This window comes from Mirounga leonina, unplaced genomic scaffold (genome assembly GCF_011800145.1).
Source record: "Mirounga leonina isolate KUSES-001 unplaced genomic scaffold, KU_Mleo_1.0 Mir_224, whole genome shotgun sequence".
In the NCBI taxonomy this organism is placed as follows: Eukaryota; Metazoa; Chordata; class Mammalia; order Carnivora; family Phocidae; genus Mirounga; species Mirounga leonina.
The window spans coordinates 16,438,139-16,458,193 of NW_023270615.1; the positions used below are offsets into that span (position 1 = coordinate 16,438,139).

Consider the following 20,055-nt stretch of genomic DNA (forward strand, 5'->3'; position numbering starts at 1 on the left):
AAAAGAATCTCATGGAATAATCACCTCCAGATAACTAAGCCATGCGTGATGTCAGCCATCTTTTCTAAGATAAAACATTCTTGAGGCGTCGCCGCCCTTCATGGTGGATGAGCACCAAGCATTTGTGCTCGTAAAGAGGCTTTCATTGATCGGTTGCCCACTTGAGTCTGGGAAGAGACTTCATAGATCATTCACAGCTTTGAGCAAGGAGCAACACATTGACTTTGCTCTTCGCTCCGAGGAAAAGCATCTCTATAACTTCCAGATTGTGACATGGGCGTTATGGCCATGAGTCCTCATGCACCTGTGGCAGGCCCCTGCCACCTGCGGGCACGGCAGCCCACGATGGCTGATGACTCCCACTACTCACCGTGGCCAGTTGAAAGCCTTGACTTCTTGCAGTGGAAGGCCAGCTCCTGTTGGCAGTGGTCCGCATGGTCAATGATGGCTTGGAGCTGGTCCATGCTGGCTGTGTACTTGAGAAACATGGGGTGGGGGCTTTCTCCATTCAAGCTTTTGACCCTGGCCAAGTGGGAGCCATTGTGCTGCACTGAAGTCCAGGTGGTGTCTTCTGGGCAGAAATGGGGTTGGAGGGGCGGGGGGAGAAAAAGACTGTGACTAGGTTGGAGCAATTAAAAATAAATGTGAAAGTCAGAAGCCACTTTTATCTGAATTAAGGTTTTTATGTTTGTAGCAATCAGGTCTCTTTGACATTGGAATCAACATAAGGGACATTGTTAAACTGTTAATAATGGGGACTCTCTTTATTGGAATTTGTTTTACCCTGAATGCAGCCAACAATTTCAGGGGGGGCCAATTCTTAAAATTCTGTGTTATAATACTCAAAGTTATAAACAAAACTTTTGTCCCTTAATTTATTTCTTTCCGTTACCGTAAAAACAAAACTAAGTTTTTATTGTGTGTGTATATATATATATATATATATATACACTATATATATATATACATTTTTTTAATATGTATATTCCTCATCAGACTGAGCATCTTTTCCTCTGGTAATCAGAGAAATACATAAGGGACACGCGGGAGGAATAAGCAGCTCAGGTGATCATGCAAAATGATAGGAAATAAGTATTTTTGACAAAAATTTGACTGATCTTGTGTCAGCAACTCATTCAGTGGCCAGCACTAAATAATGCAGCGCCTTGGAGAAGCCAATATAACCATTCCTGGCAGGAACCACAGCTACACAAATGTCTGCTGGCAAATTCTGATATATTTCTGTTATATTGATTACCTATATTTTTTAAAAGAGATTTAAAAACAATGAATGAGCACTCCACAATGTTTAAAACAAGAAGAGACACATCTAGCCTTCTTTTACCTTCCCCCAAATAGAGCTCCTCCCACAGTGTAAAAGGCCCACGGTTCAGTGGCTAAAAGCCTGGCTTCATGTTGTCCTAACTCAACTACATTTATAACATCAAGTCACGTAACTTCCTCTGTAACACGCATCTGGTACATACATGATCAGTCTACATATTTCCAAATTATAGGGGCTTGAAACAGTCGCATGAGGTTTGTTCTTATCACTTTCAATGGCTAATACCTAAACAAGGTTAAAAAGTCAAAATGATGCTACCAGGAACCCTCAGAGCACTTCCCACCAGCCCCTCCCCTGTCCTGCCCTGGGAAAAATCTAACAGCCACATTGGTGCTCACAGACCCCACATGCATCGATTACATCCAGAGATCCAGGGAAGAGAACCCCAAGGGCCATGGAAAGAACTCTAGCTCAAAGCCTATGAAAAACATCACCAAATATGCAAAATCTAGCAGGAACAGGAAGAGACTGTGAGTCAGCATGATTAATGCAGTCATATAGTCAGTTAGGAAAAAAGGCTTAATAGATCATCCCCTCTCTCTGCTCAACTGAAGGGGCTGCGAGTGTTCCTATAGCAACCTGAATCCCACAGGTTCCTCACCCCCTCTCATGTTTTCACCAGACATTTTATATTTCAACATTTTCCCAGAAAATTACTTAAATGGACCTGGTGTTGTTTTTTGCAATTACCTACTCACATTCACGGTCAGGGTTTCTTCCCTCAGACAAAACGGGGTAAGAGTAGCCATGGAGAAGCCATGTGCTCTGTTTGGGAGTTCATCAATTCTAATGCTGGTGTATCATTTATTTTCATGGCTTATGGTACAAAGAAAAATGCTGTACTTGAGTGGCTCATACAGGCTAGTGGTCACTGTGATGGATTCACGGTCTTGCATGGTTAAAATGTAATCAGAAAAATCTTTTCAAGTGGAGGGAAGGCAAAGCATGAACAGAATCTCAAAGCTGCCTTTTGAAAAAACAGAGAAATTTCAATGATTGCCCTTTCTGGATATAGCATTTCCAAGACCCCAGCGAGGGCAGGTTAGGTTTCCCTGATGTGCCATAACGTAGGACTTTCATAGATTTCCGAACTGTAACTGGGAAAGCACCTTTGAGATGCAATATAACCTAAGCTCTCAAGGATGAGGAGACAGACCAAGGAATTTAAGTGACCAGCGTGCTGGAAAAATACTTTGCTGTTATTCACTGTAATATGAAGCACAAACGGGATCTGAGGAAATTAATTGTAATGAGGGAAAAATTTAAACAGGATTTTTGAACTGTTGCATCAGACCACATCATGTCGTGCTCATCCAGCTCAGTGGAGCTTTTCATCGGCACACGAGCAGGGAGGCTGTCCGTGCTCCCGGCCCACCACTCGTTTAGGCAAATCAGCCTAAATTAACTTGACGGTTTGGTTTGGTAAGCAGGATATAAAAAAATAACACTGACTCACCATATCATATGACACCCTCTAGTTTCTCTGTATTTTGCCGAATTATATCCACTTTGCAATTTGCAACCCTTCCTACACTGTATAACGTATCTCTGAACTATACAAGGAGGCTTCGAGGGAAAAACAGGTGGTTGAATGGGGAAAAGAAACACATCTTTATTTTTAACAGTCAGGTAAACATGACTCCAAAGCATATCAGCTATGCTCATTTTCATCTCCCTGAGAAAAAAGAAGAAAAAAAAGACTTCATCACAAAAAACTTGATGCCTGTCTAGGTGGTCAGCCTGTCACTCAGGAGCTGGAAATTAATCTCGAGGAAAGGGAAGGCAAAAATCCCCTTTCTGACAGATGCCTGAAATGAAGTCTGAGTTGGGTCCAACACCACCTCTTTGGGAATGAAGCCAGCTGCCTGCATCTCTTCTGATGGAAAAGGGGTGCTCGAGTTCAAAGGAGAGGAGGAAGGCAACGTGCGAGGCGATTGGACCCGTTACCTCCCATGTGCAGATGAGGAATCAGTGGAAAAGGTGCGCTCACAGTGACACAGGATGGCGGATGGATGCAAAGACTAGCAGGTGTCCTGGGATGCCTGATGACACCAAGATGACGTGAACACCGCGTCCTGAGAGGTACAGCCCCAAAGCTTCTCAGAACTCCACTGCGTTACTCTCCGGAGGGAAACACCACAGCAGGTGGCCGCCATCTGTTACTCGGCTGAGGCCTCCTGCCGCACAGAACACGAAGGGAAGCCTAGGGACACCCCCTTGCTCAACTTCAGGAAACCATGCAACTTCACCACGCATTTCCAAGCAATCCAGTGTGAGCCACCGGGCTTTCTGAGTAGGTCAAGTTCTCAAAGACCGCTGAGGTCCGTGACCTTTCCGGAGTGCCTCATGCACCTGAGCCGTCTCCTGTTTTTCAAAGGAAAACACTCCGGGGGGAATAGAACTAGATCACGGGCATTGAGGTGCACATATGTGCACACGGGGCTGGTGATGGCCAAGCGGCTGCTGTGAACGTCCAGTGGGGGCCCCGAGGAAGACAATGGGGGGCTCCGATCTGCCCCTGCCCTAGGTCTTGGAGGCTCTGGCCCTGCCAGGGTGTCTGTCTACCAGAGCCAGGGAGGATTAGATGTCTGTGTTTCACTGAGGGGAGGGATGACTCCTCCAAGCAGGCAGCCTCCAGGTCTCGGGAGAGGCCCAGAGGTGGTCCTGTCTCAGCCCCACGCCTTCGCGTCCCTCCCAGTCAATATTTGCATTAGGGCCCTTAGAAGGGCTGCCGTTCTTGTCAACAGTTCTGAAGCCTTGAGCTTTGCATGATTTACTTTAATATTTTCCACACAAGAAAATGCTCTAAGACACTACTAACCCCCAAGAGAATGTAGCTACTTCACAGCCTTCTTCTCTGGGGATTTCAGAGAATGATCTTTTCCCTTAATAGGTCACACAAAATGCAGCTTTATGTGTCTGCTCATTCATTAGTGTAGGCACCTGCTATTTAACATGGAAGGACACTTCTTCAACACGACTCACAGTCTCTTGAGGCAAGAGATACACGTGCGTGGCCCCGCACCGGGCACCTCCCAAATGCTCAAATACCATGAAATGTCATTAGCGTCTCCCATCACATTTCAGCCCACCACACAGCAAGAAAGCAGAATAATTTCCTCGGGGAGAACATTATGTATACACTTATAAAATTAGATATGGATGGAGAACTGTGTCATGGTCAATGAGAGAATATAGGTTATAATCTGTGCTCTTGGAAAAGTCAAAAAATTCTCTAAGCCTTCAATGCCATACTTGGTAAATGGGGAGAGTGAACCAGGTGGCATCGAAAGACTGAAAACTATTGTTCTGGCCATCTTCAGATGCCAAGGCAATTAACTGGGCATGCTGCTGGCTGAGCTGCAATCTGAGTGTTGTATTTTTATTGTTCCTCGAGACCATTTGCCTGTCCATCCGCAGGCAGGGCTGTGGTGATGAGAGCAGGAAAATGAAATTTCCCAAAACGTGTGTCTTTTCTCCCCTGTTGGGAGCAGTGACAGGACCTGCTCAGGAAGTTGTGCGTCCCCACGCACCCTGGGCATGCCTACTTTCGGAACTCCCTTTAGGAGCTGCAGGAGATCAGCCAGAATGATGTCCCCTCAGTGGGAGCAGGAAGGATTCTTTCCAGGCAAAAGCCAATATAAAAAGATGCAGGGTCATGGTGCATGACAATCATCAAAGAGCAGCTTTTCTCTCTCTTTTTTTTTCTTAGAAATTCTAACATTTCAACACTATAGAATTTTCTGTAAGAGATACTATTTTCAAACAAAACTTGCCACGCATGATATATGATGATGCCATGCTTACTGTCAATCTCAGTTTTCAAGAGCAAAGCAGAGAACACCGAAATCACGACTCTTTCCAAGCAAAGAAAAATATATACTGTACCAGCTGTGCATGTGTTCATGAAATAAACTCACCAACCCACACTCAGAGCCTTTTTTTTTTTTTTTTACAAATTTCCAACAAGTGTTCATATATACAGGGATACCTCAGAGATATTGCAGGTCCGGTTCCAGACCACCACAATAAAACATATACTGCAAGACAGTGAGTCAGAAGAACTTTTTGGTTTCCACTGCATATAATAGTTCTGTTTCCACCATACTGGAGTCAATATTAAGTGTGCAATACCATTATGTCTAAAAAATGTACATACCTTAATTAAAAATACTTTATTGCTAAAAAATGCTAACCATCATCTGAGCTCTTAGCAAGCTGTAATCTGCTTTGCTGCTGGATGGTCTTGCCTTGATGGTGATGGCTGCTGACTGATCAGGGTGGTGATTGCTGAAGGTCAGGACAGCTGTGGCCGTTTCTTAAAATAAGACAACAGTGAAGTTTGTAACATTGATTGACTCTTCCTTTCATGAATGATATCTCTGTAGCATGGGATGCTGTTTGATAGCATTTTACCCACAGAAGAATTTCTTTCAAACTATCAATTAAGTTGATGTAATATTCTAAATCCTTTGTTTTTTCAACCATCTTCACCAGGAGTAGATCCCACCTCAAGAAACCACTTTCTTTGCTAATTCCTCAGCAGGAACTCTTCATCTGTTCAAGCTGTATCCTGAGATGGCAGCAGTCCCATCTTCAGGCTTCACTTCTAATTCTGGTTCGCTTGCTATTTCCACCACTTCTGCAGTGACCTTTTCCTCTGAAGTCTTGAACCCCTCAAAGTCATCCATGAAGACTGGAATCTACTTCTTCCAAATTCCTAACAACATTGATATGTTGACCTCTCCCCATGAATCATGAATGTTCTTCATGGCATCTAGGATGGTGAGTCCTTCCCAGAAGGTTTCCAACCGACTTAGCCCAGATCCCATCAGAGGAATCACTATGTACAGCAAGTAGAGTCCTATGAAATGTACTTCTTAAATAAGAAGACTTGAATAAGAAATAAAGAAAAAAAAAGAGACAAAGACTCTTAAATACAGAGAACCAACTGGTGGTTTCCAGAGGGTAGTTGGGTGGGAGGGATGGGTGAAGGAGATAAAGGGAATCAAGAGCATACTTATCATGATAAGCACTGAGTCATGCAAAGAACCATTCAATCATTATATTGTACCCCTATATACTTGAAACCAGTATAACACTATAAGTTATACTCCAATAAAAAATAAATATAATTAATTAAAAAATTTTAAAAAGACTTGCAAGTTGAAATGACTCCTTGATCCATGGGCTGCAGAATTGATGTTGTGTTAGCAGACATGAAAATAACATAAATCTCATTGTCCGACTCCATCGGAACTCTTGTGCGACGATCAGGTGCATAGTCAGTAAGTGATGATAGTGTGAAAGCAATCTTTTCTTTTTTCTTCCTTAGCGGGTCTCAACAGTGGGCTTAAAACATTCAGTAAACCGTGCTGGAAACAGATGTGCTGCCCTCCAGGCTCTGCTGTCCCACTTACAGAGCACAGGCAGAAGAGATTTACCATAACTCCTAAGGGCCTGAGGATTTGAGAAATGATAAAGAAGCACCTGCTACAAGTTAAAAGTCACCAACTGCATTGGCCCCGACAAGACGATCAGCCTGTCCTTGGAAGCTTGGAAGACAGGCACTGACTTCTCCTCTCTAGCCAGGAAAGTCCTAGATGGCATCTTCTTCCTGTGGGAGGCTCTTGCATCCACACTGAAAATCTGTGCGTCAGTGGAGCCGCCTTCGGTAATGACCTCAGCTCCATCTTCTGGATCACTTGCCGCAGCTCCTCCATCGGCACCTCCTGCTTCGCCTTGCACTTTTACGCCCCGGACACGGCTTCCTTCCTTAAACCTCAGGAACCGATCTCTGCTAGCTTCAGACTTTGCTTCTGCAGCTTCCTCCCCTCTCTCCACCTTCATGGAAGTGAAGAGAGCCAGGGCCTCGCTCTGGGTTAGGCTTTGGCTGAAGGGAATGTCATGGCTGGCTTGACCTTTTATCCACCAAACGTTCTCCACATCCGCAATAAAGCTGTTTCACTTTCCTATCATTCAAGTGTTCACTGGGGTGGCCCTTTTAATTTCCTTCAGGAGCCTTTCCTTCGCATTCACAACTTGGCTAACTGGCACAAGAGGCCTTAGCTTTCCACATGCCTTCCTCACTAAGCTTTAATCATGTCTAGCTTTTGATGGAAAGTGAGAGGCGTGCGGCTTCTCCTTTCAGTTGAACACTTAGAGACTACCGTAGGGTTATTAATTGGTCTTTCAATACTGTTGTGTCTTGGGGATAGGGAGCCCAAGGACAGAGAGGGATCTAGATGTGGAAATGGCCAGTTGGTATAGCGGTCAGAACACGTTCAACATTTACCAATGAAGTTAGCGGTCTTAGAAGCACATAGTTCATGGTGCCTGAAAACAACTACAATAGTAACACCAAAGATCACTGATCACAGATCATCATAACAAATATAATTGTAACAAAAAAGTTAGAAATATTGTGAGCATTACCAAAATGTGCCACAGAGACACAAAGTGAGCGGGTGCTGTTGGAAAATGGTGCCGGTAGACTTGTCCTACCCAGGGTAGACACAAACCTTTAATTTGTTTCAAAAAAAAGAAAAAAAAGCAAATCTGCCAAGTTCAGTAAAGCAAAGTGCAATAAAATGAGGTATGCCTGTATTTAAAATAGCAAATGCATACTTATAATATTCATAAAATGTTTAGTTAGCTGAATTACATCTGTCTCCCTCCCTAGTCTGAAGGTCTGAAGGTCTATGAGAGAAGTTCGTTCCTTCTTCTTACTCTAATTTGATGTGGCACCTGCGGGCTTCCAGGTGAGCTCCATGGCTCAGCGGTCAAGTGTGGAGGATGAGTGAATGAATGCCTGAATTGAATGTCTGACTGGAAAGGGAGGTGTTTGATTGTGCTGAGACAGGAACTGCTGCAGGAAGACAGAGGTGAAAGAAACAGAAAATCTATACAAATACACACACATAAAAAGCATAGCAGGATGGCTTGACTGGTGCCCATTCCGTAGAGTATTTTTTTTTTTAATTAACGTGAGCTGTATGTAAAGCAACTGGGCTGAGTGTCCTCTGTTATACCACGATGCCAGCTGGAGGCCAGTCACATTTTTCTGTCACAGGAAGAAGTCTGTTTAAGAAACACAGTGGCATGGTTTGCATAACTGTGACGGAGTCCATGGTAACAATGAGTAAGAAGTGCTGGGTTATTGACACGCTGAGTCGATGAATCAGGATCTGACGGGGGGAGTGGGCAGGTGTGCAACAGACCGAGTCCTCGGCTTGTTCATCAAGCCCCCTGTTGATTCATATGAACCTGATGTTCATGAATCTTTGCTCTGACCGCATGCCATCTCCTCCCTGGGACAAGTGTTCCCATGGTGCCATGTCTGGGAACCAGTATCTGGAGCACAACTATGAATACAGCAAAGGACAACTGTGAGGGGTTTCAGGTGGGCACAGACGGCCCCACTCCCCCAGTGTTAAACACCCTTGGTGTTTAACATTATTGGAAATCCTCATTATTGGAAATCCTCTCTGCAGTATTTTTAACAAAGCAGGATGTGTGTGTGTCTGTGTGTTCCATGTTCCAACTCAATCCTGATTCATGGAACTTTATAACATTTATCTCATCATATAGAATAAGAACATACTAAATTCAGGAGTTTTCTTTTATGAAAGGCAGCTATAAACTTTTTTTAAAAACTTAATTACCCCAAAGGTCTTGTGATACAATGATCTGTACTTAATGCTTGGTCATTTGCAAAGTAATATGAAGACATACATAGTCATTAAGTATTATTTGATAATAAAAACTATAGCAATGTCAATCATTAAATTATTATCCCTAATTTTCATGAATTCCTACACACATACACACACGTGTGTATGCGTGCTTTAAAACTCTAAGACTTTCCAAGATTAAATTAGAGAGTTTGGAAGATGTTTAATTTGCACAATCAATGCCTTAGATATTATCTTAATGTATGTGAACGATTCTTGTTGCCTTTGTGGATGCAGTGGTGGATCATTAAATTTCACCCACAGCCACCTATACAAACTGGAACAACAGGACAACTGCCTGGACAGAAAAATGAATAGTGGCACCAGAATTTTAACATCTGTGTTAGTTCTATTTCTCCATTCCGTGATGCCCTTTGCTCTCTTTCCATTTTAATTTTGGTGGAGACAGAGCAGGCTGTACACAGTAAAACCAAAGATCCTCAGCCCCGGGGCGGTGGCTTCTAAATCTGTGTGTACATCAGAATTTCTTGGGAAGCTTCATGAAGCACAGCTTCTCCTGGGATGCTGCCCCAGATTCCGTCCTGCCGAGAGCAGAGCTGCCCTTCAGTGGACAGTGGACAAGGATGTGGGGACCCAGAGATGCCCCACGTTGCTGTGGGATGCTCACAGTGTCCACCAGCCCCCACAAAGCAAATGGGAGCCTGCTGGGCTGTTCAATTAATGTATAAAGTCATTCTCCAAAATATATTTTTAAAAGTTTGTGTTGCCAAGGATGTTATAACCACCCAGCGGGCTTTATGACCAACAGGTCCTCACTAACTAGACGAACAGCTGGCAACCCAAACTTCAGGTATTCACGGCGGGAATCCTGGTATTCCTTTTCAGACCTGCGTCTTCCCTGCTGATAGTATCCGCACCTTCCTTCCAGGGCTCGGATCCAAACATGGAAGACTTTCCGGATGCCTGTCTTTCTCCAGCCACATCCGGTCCACGGATTCGGACTCCGACCTCCTCCTCTTCTCCGCTCCCACCTGCTCGGTGCCACCACCATCTTGGCTCCACTACTGGAGGGTCCCGCTAACCGGTCTCCTTGCTCCCTCTTGGCACAGCGTGGTGGTTAAAGGCCCAAACTGCTCTGCTGTGTGAGTCCTGGACCTGTCACTTCCCAGCTTTGTGACTCGAGGGCCACCCTCCGGTCCCTCCACCCGCGTTTGTCCAACACACCAGGCTCCCTGGATCGCATTCCCTCCCCTTGAAGGCTTGCTCAGGTTTTCTCAAAGCTGCTTCTTTTATGTGGTTGGCTCAAACGTAACTTTCAAACTGAGTGCTTTCCTGACCCCTCTATTTAAAATTGTGACCTCCCCTTCCACGGTCTGTGCCCCCCGCCCCCGCTGTATTCACGTCACAGCACCTGCCGCCCTGCACCAGACCACCTGCTCCATTAGCTGCCCTACGCTGTCTGGTTCCCCACACAGACGTGCGCACCGCACTGGTGGAGGGGTATGTGCTACTCCGTTGGCTGCCGCGGTTACCGCCGAGCCTCGCGCAGAGTGGGTACCGAGGACAGAGGTGTTCAAAGCTGTTAGGCACTTTTTTTTTTTCACCTCTTCAGTTTTGTGCCTATACTTGAGCATTTCTTCGAGTCACTCAGGGGAGGAAAATGATTCACATCCTCAGGAGACAGTTTGCAAGGCCTTCATCTTGTATATAAAATTGACCAGGAGGGTTGACCAGGAGGGTTAACCGGAAGATTTTACCTTTTCCTTCCTGTATTTAGAGGCTCCTTCTTGCCTCGAGGATTAAAAGAAAAAAAAGAAAAAAAAAACTCGGCTTATCTATCATCAGATAGTTTCCTATGTTAACCAAAATTAAAAGCTGAGCATCTGTTCTTACTTTCTCTTTGCACTTTGACGATAACTACTCTTCCTTCTGGTAGTGGGTTCACTCCGAAAAGGTAGCAGCAGTGACAGGCCATCAAAACACATCAGTGATGTTATGAAATCACTATTAAAACAAATGTCTTTGAACCAGTGGTACATTCCAAAGGTGCTTTATAAATATGCACAACGGAAGCTTCCTGGTGAAGCCTGGACCACGTGTCCACTTGGGATGATTAAAATATTTTTCTTTTATTATCACCATACACTGCAGACAATCAGGCAATTAGCTGTTTGTTATTCCTTTTGGCAGCAAGTGTCTTTTTTTTTTTAATAAACGTGACCTCAGCCTTACCAACCCTGCCAACAGTTAATTATCAAGAAAACAGCTTCAGTCATTGAAACCTTATTCATCTTTGCAATGTGCCAGCTAGGATCATTTTCACTTTTCTATGGATCTTGAAATTTTTCAATGTATAAGGAACTTTTCTTATAGGACAAAATATATGAAAATTTTAATGTGTCCTAGACTTCTATGATAATTAAGCACGTGACTGATAAAAGTAGAATGTATTATGGGGATGCCAGCATTTTTATTTAGCTTTCTCTGTTCTTGGCATTCACTTGAGCCATGATAATGCCAGCAAAACAAAACAGAAATTGAATAAGTTGAAGGCCTGTTATAACCACTGGAGCTGAGAATATCTAGAAAGATCCCTTTGGTCGTTTCCTCACATACTTTATAGATCACACATCCTTCAGTAAAGGTAAGTCAATATATTTATCTCTTATCATCACACTGCAATGTTTTGGTCAGTATCGATGATAAAATGCTTGCCCCAAACAACTATATGTGCATCCAGTATAAAGCTGGGGATAGTTTTGGGGCTGGAGGACATAATTGATCCAATTCAGATCAAACCATTTGATTCACCACTGCCAAAATGCTCAGATTTTATGTATGAGGTGATAGGAGGTATAAAAACTGCACCAGAACTTTCAGCTCGTCACAAACCGCCATCATAAATTCCCCCACAAATAACTCCTTCCACCTAGAAATTGCAACCCCCTCCAGGTGACAAATAGCCAGAGCAGAGAAAGCAAATTATAGCTAAGTCACGGTTACCTGAGAACCATTTACAGCTGACTCCTTCCTGACCAGTGTCTCAGACTTTGCAGGGACAAACTCTACGGTTGTCAAAGTGCCTGCTGGGTCCACACCACTAGAGTAGCATGGGAAGTTTTGTAAAGGAGGGTGGTTTCCTTTCTGTTGGTGAAATGTGATGTGAGCGCAGGAGAAAATGTGGCTGCCGACACACACACACACACGTGTAAAAGAGGTGTTAGAATTTGCATCAATTCGGGCGCCTGGGTGGCTCAGTTGGTTAAGCGACTGCCTTCAGCTCAGGTCATGATCCCAGGGTCCTGGGATCGAGTCCTACATCGGGCTCCCGGCTCAGCAGGAAGCCTGCTTCTCCCTCTCCCACTCCCCCTGCTGTGTTCCTGCTCTCGCTGTCTCTGTCTCTGTCAAATAAATAAATAAAATCTTTCAAAAAAAAAAAAAAAAAAGAATTTGCATCAATTCCATGGCCAGCTGTCATTCAGTACAGTGGATGCATTGGTCCTCTGCAGAACTTGTTTACGACACACCTGTATCCATCCACCACCTATAATTGGGTTTCTAGGGAAAATGAAATATTGCTTATATATAGTTGCACAGGAACACGTTGCTCTACGAAGTAAAACCTCGTGGTTTTGCACACAGCAACCAATTACACAAGCTTAACTGGCACGATAAAGCTTATTAGCGTACCTGTCATGTTGCAATATACGAGAGCAGGTCCAAGCGGGCCACTTCCGTCTGAATCGATATAGTAGAGCCCTGAGGAGTCTCCTCTGTGCTTGTGGGCTTCACAGGACTGCTCATACAAAGCTGCAAAGGACAGAGATCTCAGACAGGGGCTGCAATGGGGAAGATTCCTCCCTGTCGTTAGTGATGGGATACTTTCCCCAGTGATACTCATTCTGCCTTGCTCTCGGGCACATTTTCTCTAGGGGAGTGGTCAGTCCCCTGTGTCAATCAGGCAGCATGAAGACTCTGAAGCTTGGAGTGAAAGATTTTAAGAGGTATCACCGTGTGGATCTGAACCCTGCCTGCTCTAGAAAAAAGATTCTTCCCAAAACCATGGTAACTGGACTCACGCTATCTACTTCTATTCTGCCTCATAATATCTAAGCATCTGAAGTGAACTGGCTTCATCTCCCTAAGTGATCTGTTATTATCTAACAACCATGTCGATGTATTAAATTATTCAGTAATTATACCCTCTGTTTACTTAGAACAATCTACAGGTGCAATGCATTGTTTACCAGATGAGTTTTATAAATCGGCAACTCTTCTTCGTTCCACTTATAAGGTGTGTTTTAAAAGAAATTTCCTTAAATGCTTTGCAAATGATTATTCAAGCAAATTGAAAGTCAAAAAAATATATATACATGAAATGTCTCTTGGTAATTTCAACGTATCCTGATTTTTAGTTGAATTTTTTTATACGTGCAATAAATGTTTTGCTACCACAAGGCAAGTGATTAACATCTGCAGATGATGGACTTAATTAATGTTCAGAATAAGTTTAAATGACTAATCAACTGAGTAATACCTTCCATGTGCATCACTCATTTCCTTGACAGGAAAGACCCTTTGAAAACCTGAAAAGTAGCTAATGGCAGCCAGGAAAGAAGTACAGTAATGGTTCTGGCACAGTGCAGACTGGATCCCTCAGCACCCTAAGGATGAGACCTGGCATCCATGAACATAGTCCCAGCAAGTGGCCAGGCAAGAGTCACAGAGCAGAGTGATCCTAGTAGGGACAGAGGGGGCAGAGCGTGGGCGGAGAACTGATGCCATTCTATACTCTATGGATTGTCTGCCCTTTAAAACTCTGCCTATTTTGAAGAATGAAGAAAATCCTGGAGAGGGGGTGGGGCAGGGCAGAGGGATTTTTCTCCCTTCTCACAGAAGAAGAAGATCAAAGTAATGTTCACTTGCCCAGGGATTTTGCAAAATACAACATTCTTTTATAAAATATGGCCAAGTGTCAAGTGTGTCAAATTAGATTGGCCCCCATCAATAGCACACCTAGCACCATCTACTCTGATGGCCACAGAGACAATATGGATCGCTTTCCCAGACATGCTGGTATTTTGTCCACTCATGCTTATATTTCTACAAATACATAAATATGCTCGTAACCACCTAGAGGAGTGTCCAGAGGGACAGACACAAAGTGATAACAGTGGTTACGTTTGGGTTGGGGCTGGACCTACCTGGGGACCAAGGGTAGAAGAGGAAACCCTAGGAAGACACTTGCTCTACATGTGAATGCAGACTCACTCACTGGGCACTTACACCAAAAACTAAAGGTCTCTGATCCCTTACTGTGGATTTGGAAATATCTCACCTTCATTTTGGTATACAGTTAAAGAATCACAGTGAAGTCCATTCAGTTATTAGACCAAATCAAATTATTAAGGCCATAAGTGAAAGACCCTTTATATAACACCTGTGAATTTTTAAATCAGAGTTGTTTGGAATGATGTTTAAATCAGAGTTAATGATAACACTTTAGCAATCATTCCTTAGTCATTAATATTCAGTAGGTATCTGCTCTGTGTAAGACAACTTGTTAGATATGATGAGGAGACACTGTAAGTAGGAGGCCACCCCCAGTCCTAGCTGCAACTCTAGACCAGTCACTCAGCCTCAGACTTCCCAGAAGTCCAGCTACTTCCAAATAGAGTTATCTTGGCAAGTTCTTACCTGGCACCATAATAGTAAATAGAGATGCGGGTAGAATTGCTCTGGGTGAACGTATGGGATTTTTAGGGGGGGGGTGAGTCACCTCCCTTCGCCTGAAAGAACCTCCTGGCTCCTTTGTGGAACCCCCTGAGCTGGGGACCAGGTCTTCTCATCCCAACACTGATGCCTGCTTCCCTGGGGTTCAGTTCACATAAGGTTGGATACATGACAATCCGTTCTTTGCTCAGTGAATTTTCATGTCATGCTATCTCTCTAAAGACCCAGAGAGAGGAGACGTGCTACAAAAGAAGGGACTCAGAAATGTCGGCAGTCACTCTGGAAAACAGTATGGAGGTTTCCTCAAAAAGTTGAAAATAGAGCTACCCTATGACCCAGCAATTGCACTACTAAGTATTTATCCCAAAGATACAAATGTAGTGATCCAAAGGGGCACCTGCACCCCAATGTTTATAGCAGCAATGTCCACAATAGCCAAACTATGGAAAGAGCCCAGTTGTCCATCAACAGATGAATGGATAAAGAAGATGTGGTATATATACACAATGGAATATTACTCAGCCATCAAAAAGAATGACATCTTGCTATTTGCAACAACGTGGATGGAACTAGAGGGTATTTGTCAAGTGAAATAAGTCAATCAGAGAAAGACAACTATCATATGATTTCACTCAAAATTGGAATTTAAGAAACAAAACAGGAGCATAGGGCAAGGGAGGGAAAAATTAAACAAGACAAAATCAGAGAGGGAGACAAACCTTTAGAGACTCTTGATCATAGGAAACAAACTGAGGGTTGCTGGAGGGGAAGGGGTTGGGGGATGGGGTAACTGGGTGATGGACACTGGGGAGGGCACATGATGTAACGAGCACTGGGTGTTACATGAGACTGACGATTCACTAACTTCTACCTCTGAGACTAATAATACAGTATATGTTAATCAATTGAATTGGAATAAAAATAAATAAACTTTTTAAAAAAGAAATGTCGGCAGTGATACACAAAAAAGGAAAAAGTAGAGTAAAAACATAAACAACAAAAGCCAATGATTAGAAAACAATGAGGATCTCGGGGCTCTGTCATAAACTTCTAGTAGGTAATGAATTAGGGGTCAATAAAGTTTGGCTAGCTGTGAAATTGAGAAAGTAATTCTTCAGGAAAGAGACTTGTGTTCAAGGTGGAAGAAATGGGATGGAGAGGGGGTCGAGAGCTCTGGCTGGCAGCTGTGTCACCACAGTCGAAGGAGCTGACCCCTCTCTTTCCTCAAGCGTACAGTGTGGAAAATAAAGCACTTACCTTCTAGGGCAGGTTTGATTAAAGGAGTTGAAACATGCAGAACTAGAGGGAACTAGGATCCCACAGGCACGGGGCAAGTTCCCAGTGTGTTAACCACCACCAGCATCAAAGAGCATCAAGATTGCCAGGGACCTGAGCATTTACTTGTGCTCCTCTGGAGACTCTCCTCGTTTGATTTTATAAACACTGACAATCAGTAATTTGTCCTCTTTACTTTGGCAGACAGGACTTGAGAACCAAAGTTGGGTCCAACTCAAGGAACAGAACAAGTAACACCATCATGTCATCTAGATTGCTTTTTGTATTTTGGGGGGGGTGCTGTTTGTTTTTTCACTTTTTGTTATATTTTATCTTCCTATACTTATTTTCCTTTGCCTGCTATTTTTTTTTTTCATCCTATTTGGTACTATGGATTTCTGCAAGCTGCCTTAACATCACTAGGAAATAAAATTGATTAAAAATAAACCAGACAAGGGCACCTTGTGGTTCAGTTGGTTAAGCGTCGGACTCCTGATTTTGGCTCAGGTCATGATCTCAGGGTCGTGAGATCGAGCCCCATGTTGGGCTCCACACTGGGCTGGGATTCTCTCCCTCCCTCTCCCCCGACCCCTCCCCACCTCTAAAATAAATAAATAAACAAACCAGACAAAAATTAGTCTCTAAAATACCTACTGGTTCTTGTTGTTGCTTTCTAGCACACAGCTGCACAGATACAGACACATAGGCACCAAATCAGAAAGGGAAAATAGAACTGCACGGAAATCCGAACAGTGAGGCGTGAGGCTTACGGGAATGGCAGGTTGCGCCTGTGTAGCCAGTGTGCGCACAGTCACAGGAGAAGGTGTCCCAGGACTGGGAACATTCGCCCCCGTGTTCACAGTAGCTGGGCAAACACCTACAAGAAAACAGATACACCTGCTATTTCCCACATTCGGTCAGGAGAAAATGTGTATCTTAGCGCTAACCTGCTACACTGAAACATGGTACTGACAGTGCTTTCAGGAGAAAAATGAGACCATGAACAAAACCCGCTGGGTCTGTCAAGAAGGTTTCCTAATGCAATACCCACCACAGACTAAGAAGCCCACCAGATGCTACCAATTGTCCTGTATTGGCAGCAGATAAATTTTCTACACATTGCATTATATCAAAAAATGTGTTTGCTTTTTCACAAATAAGGCAAGATTGGTTTCATCCATGATCAGAGAGACGAAGTGCTAGCAATGGCCACAGGCGGCCAGCCACACCTGTTCCCCTCCCTGCCTCCATGTCCTTGCAGTGGGACCTGCAGATCCTTCCACTGAGAGGCATAGCCTACTTCAGCCTGGGTTGGGCATGGGACCTGCTCTGACAAATGGGGCATTAGCAAACTGATACATCAGAGGCTAGAAGAGTGTTTGGGAAGTGAAAGACCTATACCCAGAAAACGGTAATATATTGATGAGAGAAACCAGAGATGACACAAACCAATAGGAAGACATGCTACGCTCATGGATTGGAAGAATTAGTATTGTTACAATGTCCATCCTACCCAAAGCAATCTACCTGTTGGATGCAGTCCCTATCAAAATGCCAGTAGTACTTTTCACAGAACTAGAACAAAAACATCCTAAAATTTGTACGGAACCACAAAAGACCCTGAATAGTCAAAAAAATCTTGAGAAAGAAGAACAAAGCTGGAGGTATAAGTCTAGATTTCAAACTATACTACAAAGCTATAGTAACCAAAACAGTATGGTACTGGCACAAAAACAGACACAGAGATCAATGGAATAGAAACGATAGTACAGAAATAAACCCACAATCATATGATCAATTAATCTATGGCAAAGGAGGCAAAAACATACAATGGTGAAAAGACAGCCTCCTCAATAAATGTTGGGAAAACTGGACAGGTACGTGCAAAAAATGAAACTGGACCACTTTCTTATACCATACACAAAAATAAACTCAAAATGGATTAAACACCTAAATTTGAGACCTAAAACCATAAAACTCCTAGAAGGAAACAAAGGCAGCAAACCCTTGCACATCAACCTTAGCAATATTTTTCCTAGATATGTCTTCTCAGGCAAGGGAAACAAAAGCAAAAATAAACACCTGGGACTATATCAAACTAAAAAACTTTTTCACAGTGAAGGAAACCTTCAACAAAACAAAAAGGCAACCTTTTGAATGGGAGAGGATATTTGCCAATGATATATCTGATAAGATATATAAAGAATTGATACAACTCAACATTACAAAAACAAATAAATTAAAAAATGAGCACTGAATCTGAACAGACGTTTGCCCAAGAAGACATCCAGATGGCCAACAGACACATGAAAAGATGCTCATCACTCAGCATCAGGGAAATGCAGATCAAAACTACAATGAGATATTATCTCACTCCACTCAGAATGGCTAGAATCAAAAAGACAAGAAGTAACAAGTGTTAGGGAGAATGTGGTGAAAAGGGAACCCTTGTGCAATGTTGGTGGGAATGTAAATTGGTGTATCAACTACGGAAATAGTATGGAAGCTTCCCAAAAAGTAAAAATAGAAATAACGTATGATCCAGTAATTTCACTTCTGGGTATTTATCCAAGGAAAACAAAAACATGAATTCAAAAGGGTATATGCACCCCTATGTTTATTGCAAGCATTATTTACAATAGTCAATACATGGAAGCAACCTAAGTATTCATCAATAGATGAATGGATAAGGAAAATGTGACATATATGCACAATGGTATATTACTCAGCCATAAAAAAATGAAATCTTGCTATTTGATACAACATGGAAGGACCTAGAAGGTATTATGCTAAGTGAAATAAGTCAGATGGAGAAAGACAAATACCATATTATTTCACTTGTATTTCGAATCTAAAAAAAAAAACAAACTAAACAAACAAATGAGCAAACAAAAGACAATGAAAAAAGATACAGACTCATAAATATGAGAGCAAACTAGTTGTTGACAGATGATGGGGGAGGGGAGAAGGGCAAAATATGTGAAGGGGCTTAAGAGATACAAACTTCCAGTTATAAAATAAATGACAGGGATGGAAAATACAGCATAAAGAATATAGTCAATAATATTGTAATAACTTTGTATGGTGACACATGGTAACTACACTTTTCAGGGTGACTGTTTCATAATGCATGTAATGGCTCAATCACGTTGTACACCTAAAACTAATATAATACAAGACTGTTGAATCACAGACCTGTACCTCTGAAACAAATAATACATTCTATGTTAAAAAAAAAAGAAGAAGAAGAAGATAGCAGGAAGGGAAAAATGAAGGGGGGGGAAATCGGAGGGGTAGACGAACCATGAGAGACGATGGACTCTGAAAAACAAACTGAGGGTTCTGGAGGGGAGGGGGGTGGGGGAATGGGTTAGCCTGGTGATGGGTATTAAAGAGGGCACGTTCTGCATGGAGCACAGGGTGTTATACACAAACAATGAATCATGGAACACTACATCAAAAACTAATGATGTAATGTATGGTGATTAACATAACATAATAAAAAACAAACAAACAAACAAAACTAATATAATACATCAACTGTATTTCAATTAAAAATTTAAAAAATTTAAGAAGTTAACTCAAGTTAGATCATAGACCTAAATGTAAAATACCAAACTGTTAAACTCCCAGAAGATAATGCAGGAGAAAATCTAGCTGACCTTGGGTGTGGTGATGACTTTTCAGATATGGTCTAGGAAAGAAAAAATAGATGATTTGGACTTCATAAAATTTAAAACTTAAGGGAATGAGAAAGAAACCACAGACTAGGAGATAGTCTTTGCAAAACATATTTGACACAGGATGGATATCTAAAATATAGGTAAAACTCTTAAAATTAACAGTAAGGGCAATGAACAACCAATTAAAAACTAGGTCAAAAGAGTCAAAAGATCTGAACAGATGCCTTCCAAAAGAAGATAACAAGATGGAAAACACACATATGAAAACATGCCAGACATCATTAGTCATTAGGAAAATGAAAATCAAGCCCACAACAAGATGCCA

The 20,055-nt window shown here is 42.7% G+C and overlaps 1 protein-coding gene across 4 annotated transcripts in view; it reads right to left on the reverse strand.

Moving 5' to 3' along the window:
* LOC118026358 (contactin-associated protein-like 3) overlaps nt 1-20,055 on the reverse strand; it is a 177,659-nt gene that overhangs the window by 41,876 nt on the left and 115,728 nt on the right. For 3 of the 4 annotated variants that reach the window (XM_035029174.1, XM_035029176.1, XM_035029172.1), the window contains exons 11-13: nt 16,818-16,924; nt 12,730-12,849; nt 371-571 (exon numbers count right to left, since the gene is read on the reverse strand). In XM_035029174.1, coding sequence (XP_034885065.1) covers nt 371-571; nt 12,730-12,849; nt 16,818-16,924 — 428 coding nt within the window. The remainder of the gene's footprint in view (nt 1-370; nt 572-12,729; nt 12,850-16,817; nt 16,925-20,055) is intronic. The other variant, XM_035029173.1, reaches the window with a different exon arrangement.